At 38.5% G+C, this 12114-nt stretch overlaps 1 protein-coding gene across 2 annotated transcripts in view; it reads right to left on the bottom strand.

The window, feature by feature from the left end:
* Positions 1–10610, bottom strand: part of TSPAN8 (tetraspanin 8) — a 28459-nt gene extending 17849 nt beyond the window's left edge. Inside the window, exons 1-2 of one of the 2 annotated variants that reach the window (XM_070409726.1) lie at positions 10594–10610; positions 10338–10505 (exon numbers count right to left, since the gene is read on the bottom strand). In XM_070409726.1, the coding sequence (XP_070265827.1) occupies positions 10338–10397 (60 nt within the window). In that variant the 5' untranslated portion in view covers positions 10398–10505; positions 10594–10610. Of the gene's footprint in view, positions 1–10337; positions 10552–10593 lie in introns of those variants that run through there. The other variant, XM_070409725.1, reaches the window with a different exon arrangement.
* Positions 10611–12114: the final 1504 nt, after the last annotated feature.

Here is a 12114-nt window from a genome sequence, read left to right as displayed (position 1 = left end):
TGAAATCAATAAAAAATATTTTTAAAAAAGAAAAAGAAAAAGAAATGAGCTGTCAAGCCATGAAAGAATATGGAGAAAGCTTAAATGCGTATTACTAAGTGAAAAAAGCCAATCTGAAAATGCTACACACAGTATGATTCCAATTACATGACATTTGGAAAAGGGCAGAACTATGGGGTCAGTAAAAAGATCAGGGATTGCCCTGGCAGTGTTGCCCAAGGTTAGAGCATCAACAGAATACTGAGGTTAGATTCCAGGTCAAGGGCACATACCTGGGTTGCAAGAGGCAACCAATCATTGTATCTCTCTCTCTTCTCTTTCTCTCTCTCTCTCTCTCTCTCTCTCTCCTTCCTCCTTCCCTTCTTGTCCACTCTCTCTAAAAATCAATGGGAAAAATATCCTCAGGTAGGGATTAACAACAAAAACAACAACAACAAAAATCAGGGATTGCTGGAGGGAGGATGAAATGAATGGGCAGAGCACAGAAGATTTTAAGCTTGTGAATCAATACTCTGTATAATAATATAATGGATATATGTCAATATCATTATACATTTGTTCAAACTCCTGTACAAGACTAAGAGTGACCCCTAATGTAAACTATGGTCTTTGGACAATTATAATGTGTCAATGTTGGTTCAACAATTGTTAACAAATGTACCACTGTAGCAAGTGATATCAATAATGGGGGAAGCTATGCATGTGTGGGGACCAGGGGTACATAGGAAATCTCTATACTTTCTTAATTTTATTGTGAACTTAAAACTGCTCTAACAAATTACAGTCTTTTTAAAAAGAAAAAGAAAGAGTATTCAATTATTTCAGAAGTCAAGGATATTTTGCCCAACTTCAATCTTCCCAATTAGATCAATATTCTTAGGGTTTTTGAAGTTGGCCAAACTATCATTTCCATCCCTTCTTCAAACATTATCATTAAAAACAAGAAATAAATGCTTAAAATATATCATCCTCATCTTATTGAAGAAATTCATATGTAAAAATCAGAGTCTTAATAACCTGAAATCATTTATAAATTTGTTAAATGACTTTAAAAGTAAATTGATTTTCTGTCAAGAACAATCATTCTGTGTCAGGATTGATACCAGCCTAATTTATCCCAATTGTTTTTGGTAAGAATAGTTCTTGGAGCTCTTTTCCAGTTTGTATTTGAAGGTTTGTTCCCAATCCTATATAACAAAGAGGTAATATGCAAATTGACCCTCACACGTAATGCCGTCACAAGATGGCTGCGCCCACAGCAGAGGCGGGGTTCCTGTAATGAGCCATAATGAGCGATCAGCACGGACCTGAGGCTGCGTAGTGCTGGGCTGGGCCAGGGAGTGGGGGACCTGAGGCTGCACCCCTCTCCCAACGGGGCTTGACGGGGGACCTCAGGCCACACCCCCTGCCCTGGTGCCAGGCCAAGGGACCTGAGGCTGCACCCCCTGCTCGGCGGGGTTTGACGGGGGACCTGAGGCTGAGCCCCCCACCTGGCAGGGCTTGACAGGGGACCTGAGGCTGCACCCCCTGTCTGACACCGGGTCAGGGGACCTGAGGCTGTGCTCCTCGCCTGGCGGGGCTTGACAGGGGTGGGGCCAGCCAGGTCTGGATCTCCCCCAATGGGGGTGGGGCCGGCCGGGTCTGGGTCTCCTGCAATTTTGAGAAGCATGCAGGTGGGGAGGGACTTGACTCTGGGTCCCACGGTGCACCCCAAACCCTGACAGGAGGAAGATTTTCATATACATTTTACTAATTTTCTTTCATCTCTGACACTTCTATTATAGAGAAAGGGCAAATAGCAATATTAAAATATTTTCTCTAATTAATTCCCTTTTAATGTGCATGAATTTTGTGCACCAGGCCACTAGTCTTTTTATAATGTTTTAAATAATTGGGAATATAAATTAAGAAAAAAAATGTCTAGCTCTGTCCTTCTGTTGATAAGACTATAAAAGGGAATGGGTTATGTGGGGCCCCCAGGTTAGCTGAACTACAGAACTGACTAGGTTTACTTCCACTCCCATCCCATCCCCCAATGAGTTATTGCAGTTGTCACCCGACTGTCATGGGACATCTTTCTTTTTTTTTTTAATATTTTTTATAAATTTTTTTTTTAGACAGAGAGGAAGAGAGAAACAGAAAAATATTGATGCAAAAGAGAAACATCAATCCCCTGCCTCCCACAATCACTCCGACCAGGGATCAAACTTGCAACTTGGGTATGTGCCCTGTTTGGAAATCACACTGGGCAGGTACATAGGTCAGTGCTCAACCAACTGAGCCACACTGGCCAGGGCAGGACATCTTTCTTTTTATGGAATTAGGATGCTGTTGGTCTGAGCCAGCATGCTAATAAATGAGGTAATTTTGGTTTGCTTATGAGCATGCTGTGGACTAAATTATGTTGGAAGTCCTAACTCACAATGTGACTGTAGGTTGAGGTAGAGCTTTTAGGAGGTAATTAAGGTTAAATGAGACATAAGGGTGAGATTCTAATCCTGTATGATTGGTGACCTTGTAACAAGCGGGAGAGAGAGAAATCTTTCTTTTTCTCTGTACACATGGAGGGAGGAGAGGCCATATAAGAACACAAAAGAAGGCAGCCATTTGCAAGCTGGGAAGAGAGGCTTCACAGAAACCAAATTAGATCTTAAACTTGATCTTAGACTTCCAGCCTCCAGAACTGTGAGAAAAAAAAATTCTGTTGTTTAACCTACCAACTCTATACTATCTTGTTACAGCAGCCCAAGCCACTAATACAGGGCAGGAAGAAAATGGGAAGCAACATCCAGAGCACAAACAACTGGTATAGAACAAGCCCCTTTGTCCTCTTCTCTGATAATGTGTCCTCCAACCATCCTTACTCACTCTCTCCCAACCCTATCTTTTTATTTGGGTGATTATCAAAGTGTTTTTGAAGAATGTCAGAAATGGAAGAAGTGCATGGTGCTGTGCTAAGAGGAAGAGTATATTATGAGCTATGTCATTATTGATCCAAAATAGACACTTTTAAGATAAACTTAAGGGACATCTTATGTTGCTCCTGAGAGGTCACAAATGAATAAGAAAATATCCAAATGGATACTGTGGAGAACTACAAGGTTTGTTTATACAATAACCCAGAGCACAAGAGATCATGAGTACAGTCCTAACATTTTGGGACAGTACTACTGTTGTTAATTTTCAAGCTTCCTCTTTTATTAACCATGACTCAAACGTCTAGTTCAATTGCATTGTAGTAAGATAATATAGCCTGTGAAATCATTGCTCATGAGAATTTTTATGATGGATTGTTGATATAATTGATATAATCGATCGTTGTTCTGTTCTCTGTTCTCTCGCTCTCTCATCTCCTTTCCCATCATTTATCTCTTTTTGATTCTCCTCTGGCAGAGCTTCTCAATTTGGGACTCTATTTTACCGTCTCCATGTAATGTGATTTCTGGAGTGGATTTTAATTCTATCATTGTGTTTCTGGCTTACTCAAAGTACTTCTTTATTTATCCATTTCCCTGTTCATCTCATCCTATGGTTTCCCAGTTAACTTTATCTTCTCTTATGACCCCCAGCCACCATTTCATGTTGGGTTATTTCTTGCATTGCATGTGGATACCAATTTCCTGATATTTTTTCAGGATGCTGGAGTGTTTTTTTCAGGGGTGTGTACTTGTCCTCTAAGGCTTCAGAGTGACATTCCCTTTCACTGGTTCAATGGTGTTTTGTTTTGTTTTATCAGCACTTATGTTGGTTTTCCCTTATTCACTATTTTTTTATTTAAAAAAATTGTTTTTATTGATTTTAGAGAGGAAGGGAGAGTGAGAGAGACAGAAACATCAATGATGAGAGAGAATCATTGATTGGCTGCCTCCCACATGCCCTCCACTGGGGACTGAGCACGCACGCACACCGGGCATGTACTCTGACCAGAAATCGAACCATGACCTACTGGTTCCTAGGTCAACACTCAACCACTGAGCCATGTCAGCCAGTCCTTATTCATTCTTTATTGAACCTGTTCTAATTTCTTATTAATTTGCCTCACTCTCTAACAACAGGGGAGATGTTAATTCTCAGATCTGCTATTGGAGGGAGGTTGCTGTGCATTTTCTCTGCAGGTATGGCCTAATGCCACTCTTACTACAGAGATGGCCCCCAGCTGTCAGATAACATTGAATTTTCTGATGCTCTAAACCAAGGGAGTAAATTAAAACCTTCAATTCTTAGCAGACTCTACTACTGCGAGTGATATTTTGGGTTTTCTATCTTCCTTATGAATGATATTTACTGTATTAATATGTGTGAAATACACAGTGGCATGTCCCTATGGTTGCATTCATGTGCATTTTCTAAACCTCTGAAGTAAGCCAAGAACCCCGTATAACTACTGCAAATTCTAACTTTAAATATCTCTAAACTTAAGGGAAAGAAATCAACCACATCTCCTTCTGACACAAATAGGTCCTGGGTAAGCATACTTCAGGTTATCTTTCCTAAACTGAAGCATAAAATCACTAAAATTCACACAACTTCAAAATATATAAAAAGAGATGAATGTTCAGCATTTGGTTGGCATCCTAATGTTTCTGAATGATGAAACGATGCACATTCAGGAATTCTTTTAGCACTTTGTTTCAAAGTACATTTGCAGGGCTTGGGGCAAGAATACAAATAACAGACCACAGACCACAGGTCTCTATATTGAGAAGTTATAACGCAAGTGATAAATATATACCAAATGTGTTCCATCTTTCTGCCATCGCAAATGTACCCACTTAATCACCTGAAGGACAAGGTTTGATTTAGAATTTTCAGAGTTCACTAGCAGAAGGAGGTGGCCCAGGCCCCCATCCCTCACTTCCGGCTCTGTCTTAAATTCTGAGGGGTATAACGGAATGGGTATGGATAGCTCAGCTTGCAAGCCAGATCTGTTTACAATTTGTTCTCATTCCTGGCAAATAGCTCCCTCTTGATCACCCCTGCAGAAGGGTTTGTGCAGACACTGGAAACAGGGCCATTTGGGGAGGGAAATTGTGGTCTTGGGTACGCAAAGTAGAGGTTGAATTTAGGGTGAGATATTCCTCTAACTATAAGATTATACAGATTTCTTGCACTATGAGGCTAGAGGAGAATCAGAGGAGGGCTAAAATTATATTTAAAGACCATCATGTATAAAATACTATGACACCAGATTTCAATACTTTTAAATTAAAAAGCAGTATGATGGTTGGACTTGGGAAAAATACCATTAACTGAACTATAATTGTATGTCAATCCTTGGTTATAGGCATTCATAAAACATCTCAGTGAATCCTGAAAAAGAAAATTATCTCCCTCATTTTACAAGTGCAGAGACCAGGGCACAGAAAAGTCAGGGAACACGTTCCAGGCCACAAAGCGATATGGGTGAATTCAGGAGTTGAATCTGTCTGTCTGTTTACAAAACATACTTTCTTTCCATTCCCTTAATTTATGATAGAAGAATTTCTGCCTTATGACATCTTACTTCCTCCTCTGTTTGAAAATCCAACACTGTAATGTATTCATCACTGCGCACAATGGTTTCATATTTTTGTCTCATAGAAATGCCTATATACCCCAGCCGGTGTGGCTCAGTGGTTGAACATTGACCTATGAACCAGGAGGTCATGGTTCAATTCCCGGTCAGGACACATACCTGGATTGTGGGCTCGATCCCTAGTATGGAGTGTGCAGAAGGCAGCTGATGAATAAGTCTCTCTCATCATTGATGTTTCTCTCTCTATTCCTCTCCCTCTCCCTTCCTCTCTGAAATCAATAAAAAATATATCTTTTTAAAATGCCTATACAATGTTGGCTGAAGTGTTTGTTTTTTAAACATTTATTTAGTGTTATTCTGAGTTCTTTATAGAAATTAAATCACTTAATCTCACAACAACCCCATGAGGTAGACACCACTACTACCCCCATGTTACAGATGAGGAACAGTAAGGCACAGACAAGTTAACTAACTTCCCCGTCACACAGCCGGTGAGGAAGCAGCTGTGGTTAGCCTGAGCTCTCAACCACTGAGCTCCAGTGCCTTTTGTGACTGTTATAGTTCCACACTGATTGCATACTGGCAGACAACTGCTTTATTTACAAAGCTCACGCGTTTCTGCCATGGTCAAATCTTTATCTCGAGGGAATTTATCAGCTGACAGAATGAAATATAATTGTGCCCTATTTTCTAATACAGCCTATCTCCTAGTTATGTCTGTTCTGCATCAACTCTTTTAATTGCTCTCAGAACATCTAATCCAGAGACCCAGGCACCACATAAAATACAATGATGAACATCAAAATGCTGGTTTCTGGACACTCTCCAAACTCTAGCTTCCCTCTGCTCTCTTCAAACTGCTTCAGGCATGGGCTTCCCTCACTTGCTGATCCATTTGGCTTTACACCTTAGCTCCTCCTTCTTACCTCACCTCATTTGCCATTGGTAACGTTCCTTCACTCTGCTTTCCTTCATACAGGGCTGGCCTCCCCATGGCTCTCTGCCACTGGCAATGGCTCCTCTGCACCCATGGGCCCCAGGCCCTGTGCTCCATGCTTCCCCAGACTCCTAAGACACCCGAAGCATCTACAGTACTCCCAAGCCTGACTCATCTGAGAGGAGCATGAGAAAATGTGGACAGTTCATCTGTTTTGACAAAAGACTAGAGAAATAGGTTTTGTACCTATCATTTATCTATCATTTATAGCATTTGCAAGTCACTGTAACGCACACCACCCTCTAGCATGAGTGATTAGAAACGATATTCACTTTCACATGTTTTCCTTCAATTACTAATTCTAACAAATGGAAATCACGGCATATTTGTGTGGCATATCTCAAGTTCTCTCACAAAAGAAGTCGGTATGTTTAACTTAAGTGACCATATGCATATCTTACAGATATTTCAACATCTGGCCCTACTTTGCAAAGGCTTAGTTTCACAAGTTACACCAGAAAGAATGCATTTAAAAACATAAGGCCCTGGATATCTATACGAAAACCACATCAGTGGGACCCTTGAAATTTTGCGTAAGTAAACATTGGGAATGTGACAAATTGCTAATTTCCTATGAAGGACTGTAAAATTCCTGCTGAGAACTCTGGGTTGTGGGTAGAGAGAAGAATAGAAATAGGAATGGCTCGCTAACCTCAGAGACTGCTCCTGCTGTCTAGATTTTGAATGAAAACATGTTGCCTGGAGGCTGAGGTTATCATTGGTCTTTATAACTGTTGCTCACCCAAAGCCTCCATTTCAAGATGCTCATATACAGATTGTAGATCTCAGCACTCTGCTGGTGGTAAGAACAAGGCCTTTAGCCCGGGGAAGTTAGTAATGTCTAACTGAAATCTACAGCATCAGACTTTGTCTTCATTATCAGAAAGACAAAGAAATAATGGTACCCATAAAATAATCAGAGCACCCCAGGAAAGCAACAGTAATGTCAAGTAACAGCATGGTACAGATGTCTCCAACTCACTTTGAACTCTGCTCTTAAATGTATCCTGCTGAACCTATGGCATACCCATTTCTTACACTGTCTTTATCATAGTAGTTTAAAATTTGGATTTATTCCAAATTCCTGCTTACCTATTTATTCTGACCTCTGATGTATTCATTTTGTATGCTGTATTTTTACAACAGCGATATATTTTCACTGTTTTATAATGTCATAATGAGGATTGCTACTGGTTTGAGTACTTTGGGACATGTTATTAAAATAGGAGCCATGCACTTATTGGCATATTCATATTTTAGTTTGTTTAAATGAGACGCATTCTGTATCATGAAAAGACAATGGTTATAGTTTTTTTAAAAAATGGGTATCAGGATTTCTTGGAAAAATAGCTGAGTCCAGGGTGGGGCAGGAAATAGGGAAGTGAGCCTGAAATATCTTGTCATACCTAATAGTGAAGAAGTTATCAAAGTTCTAAGGATCATGGTAAAAGAACTCAGGAGACAACTTTTAAGGATGCTCCCACTGGCCAAAGATGGAATAAATTATACATCAATGAGGATGAGAACTCTGATGGTATTTAAATGTATTACTTCATAGGCTACTTAAAGAAATACTTGCTTATCACCGTTGTCTGATACCAAAAACTTAACTCATCATTTTGAAATCTGCTGGGTAAAGAGTAAGAAACATTTGTGCTGCTTTTTTAAAATAAAAACTGGGAGCCACTGGGAACCAATGAGTCAATGATACATTTCTCTTCATGGAAAACGTTATAGCTAATAAATAAAACAAAAATAATAGAAATGTAATATCACTCATTTGAAACTCTTACAGAACTAAGGATTTAGGTTCTTGAGCATCAGTGGCTACTAACGTCATCAAAAGTAACATGGTCAGACATTATGTGCCTCCTGATGAAAAAATGCAGTATCACTTATAAAGTAGTTATATCTGACAAAAGGAATAACCTGAATCTTTTCAAGTTGCCAGATGTGACTACTAAATTAGAGTAAATACAGAGAATGGGGAACATGTTAATCTACATACACTGTGGGTATGAAAATAGCAAAATCCAGATCGTGAAAACTGTGACAAGACAACACACAGCAGTACATTAATTTCAAGGGGAAAATAAATAAATAAATAAAGATGGAGGGATCATCTAAATGTGAAAATGGATGTAAGAGATGTATCAGTGTGTGGGCACAATGTATGGGCCTTACCTGGGTTCTGATTCAAACAGGGACATTTACAAGCAATGGGAAATTTGAACCCTGGATGGATATTTGATAATCAATTAAGAAATTTTTGATGTTTTTAGTGTGATAATGACATTGTGGTTACATTTTTTTAAAGAATTATCTTTTAGAGATATATACTAAATTACTTGTAGATGAAATGCTATATCCGAAATGTGCTTCAAAATAATATGGGCTGGAGAAGTTGGATGAGACTATGAGCAGGAAAAGATTGACAATAGTTTCATGGCTATTGGGGTTAGATGATGGCATTGATTACCCCGTCCTGTTATGTGGATGTTTAAAGTTCTCTCTAATTAAAGCTAAAAACAAAACCAGCCATTTCTTTTTTTACATTCTACTCTCAATGTTTAATCAATTTTAAATATCCAAGGGAAGAAATTTATCAGGACTAACTTAAAAAACCAGCATATATTCATGAGCTTCATTTACTATTTGCAAAGGCAGCCCATTTTTCTAGAGAAAAGAGAAAGTACAAAGAACAAACCTTCTTTATTTTATTGTATCTATTATATGCTCACTCACTTCACCTATGTATCATCTGTACTCATTGTGGCTACCGGACATTGAATGGAAAGTCAGTCTGTACAATAAGACTGTATTCTTAGAGTTCTTGTTTAATTAAGTACATCATTAGTTTAATAGAACAGAAATTTACCAACATTTAAATTTACCAGCTGCCTGTTTACTACAGGTAACCAGGTTGAAAACAAAACCACAACTCTCTTCTGCTTATACTGCATTAGCCAGTTTTTAAATCAGTACACAAAATGATTTTTTCTTTTGAACAGTCTAAAATTATGCCATCTATACTAAAAGTAACGTCAGTTTTCCTACATCCCTGCCTGCCCTTTACCTTATTGCCTTTCCATACCTTATTTTTCCATTTTCCAATGTTAGATCTCACTTATCAATTTATTTGCTATGTCTCATGTCAATAGACTTTTAAGGGAAACATAAGAACTTGCTAAAATACTAAACCTGTTGATTAAAAGGTGGGGTGATGACGCATCAAAATCCTAACTTTAAATTGCTGATACTAACCGAGTTGCTTAGTTTCACCTTTTCACGATTGAATACTTTTATTGTTTCCTTCTCAAGTTCTTTATGACCCATTGTTTCTTCTGCGGGTTTCTGAAAATAATCCTTTAATCAGGCCTTTATCTTCTGACATCCCACCGTCCACCTGCTACAACCCCAGATGTAAGGGTTACAATTCAGGGGCTTGGGCTCCATCCAGATGGAATCAGATCAGAATTTTCCCACTGGGTCCTAACACCAGGGAGGCCTGCATGATATACAACTAAGAATAATTAGCCTTTAATTAAGGGGTATTTCTTTCCTCTGTGATTGTTTTGCAACAATATCAAAACATTTATAAAATGTTTATCCTCACAGATCCTGAGGTGCATTTTCTTGAGTCGTTGGCTCCTTTTCAATTACTGAAATAACCAAAGAAAGAACAAACAAATCTAAACAAGTAAATGGAAAATACATTTTCCTCCTCCTCTTATTTCTCTAGTACAGAGCCTGTTCTCGTTTATGATATTTATATCAAGATCCCCTTTGTTGCATAAAATTGATAATTAAAAGAAAAACACTTACCCAGAACAAGAAGTTGAAGACAAACATAGAATATTTTAGACAGTTATTCACACCTGCCATGTCGGAAAAGGATCAGGAATCAGATGCTGAGAATTTAGCTGTTCGTTATAGGATTGTCCGGCAATGTGCTCAGGAGTAATTTGCCTGTGGAGAATTCTGTGCCCGCGGCTTCAGAGCAGAAATAGAAAGCAAAGAAGTGAGGGGGGCAGAGGGGGGGGGTAATCTAGTTATTAAAGTGGATAAAAAATTAACCCACACATTTAAATATCTCAAGGGCTATCTCTAGGCGAGTATGTTCTTTTGCTTGTCATGGCTCTGGGGCACCAGGCCAGGATATTTATGGTCCTTTTTCAAAAACTGCCTCCTCTAAAGTAAACAGATATCAAGTTAAGGGAGTGGCACCGAACCCGGGAGAGAATGGCACAGCGATACTAGGTTGTTAGATTTCAGAAACCACAACCTGACTTGCCTGCCCTCTATTTTAACTATACGGAAGGAAATAAGGCTGCTTTGCAGCTTTGAGATAAAGGGATATTGCGTCTCAACTCATTTTTGCATTGCATTTTCTCAAGAATGCAAAATTTCTTTCAGGTGCAATAACATGCATTCAGAAATCTGCCCGATCTGAAGGCTTAGACATAGCAGCCTTTTATCCTTTACCCCAGAATAGTGGTAACAACCATTGCTTGTACCTGCCTTCCAAAGTTTCTCAATGTATTTTGAAACAATTTCATGGAGCTTTTTTGAAGGCAGTGCAGTTTAGGGGAAGTGGGGAGGGAGAGGCTGCCCTGCCTGTCATAAGAACATTCCATTTTTATCTTTATTTCTTTACGATGTAAAAAGAAAAAAAAAACCTCAGACGTCACTCTCTGACTCCCCTAATTGCATTCATTTTATAACGTGTAGCCATTCTGATAAGTCAGCCTGTTTTTAAGGTGGACACTGATAAGTTATGTCTATCAAAGTTCCTCACCACCAGTTCAATTTCTGGATTCTGGGTCTCTGAGACAGAAAAAAAAAATTATTTATTTTTTTTCAAAAAGAGAAGGTGGTCATAGTTCAATGACCGTAGATTGTAGAGTTTGTTTCCAGTACTAATAGAAGGCAGCTGTTGCAGGTAAAGGCAAAGTTTTCTGACCTAATTAGGGAGGTGTGGACTGCTTTTGTGTAAACAATTTGGGTCATGCTAGTCTCCACATCCTGTCTCTAAAAAGAAGGATTCCCCGCCCCCCACCCCTGAAATAAAAGAACCCTGTACTTCAAAAGGTTTTTTGAAAAAAAATAATTCTTTAAAATCTTTGTTATGTTCTATACAATAAGCAAGCATGAACTTCTAAAAAATGTGAATAGTTAAAAGAATATTTTTCTAACTTTTACTGACATACAAAGATGCTTTTGAAACAATCCCAGTACTTGAGTATAAACATAATATGTTTTTCATGTATTAGTAGCAATAATATTTAGTGTCAAAAGCCAAATTTAGAGCTAATATTAAAAAGTATTGTTTAACATTTAAGTCACTAAAATTATTGGTGTTCTGTGCTGTTTCCTCCTAGAAAATGGAAATTATTTTGAAATTGCTATTGAGATATCAGTACATTTAGGATTATCCATGGCTAAAAGAAGAGAGAGTTTTTAACTGAATGAAAAACCAAATGGATTTGGTTTTTATTTATCAAAAGAAACATACAGTATAGGTTAAAATACTGTTGTTCACAAGCATGTAATTGAGTCTATCAAATTTCAGTTTGGAAAATATTTTTTTTTTATAGATGCT

The sequence above is a fragment of the Myotis yumanensis genome, unplaced genomic scaffold, assembly GCF_028538775.1.
Source record: "Myotis yumanensis isolate MYYU_CA2020_CCGP unplaced genomic scaffold, mMyoYum1.0.hap1 SCAF_3, whole genome shotgun sequence".
In the NCBI taxonomy this organism is placed as follows: Eukaryota; Metazoa; Chordata; class Mammalia; order Chiroptera; family Vespertilionidae; genus Myotis; species Myotis yumanensis.
Note: the sequence above shows the minus strand (reverse complement) of the source record. Positions and strands in the feature narration are given on the sequence as shown.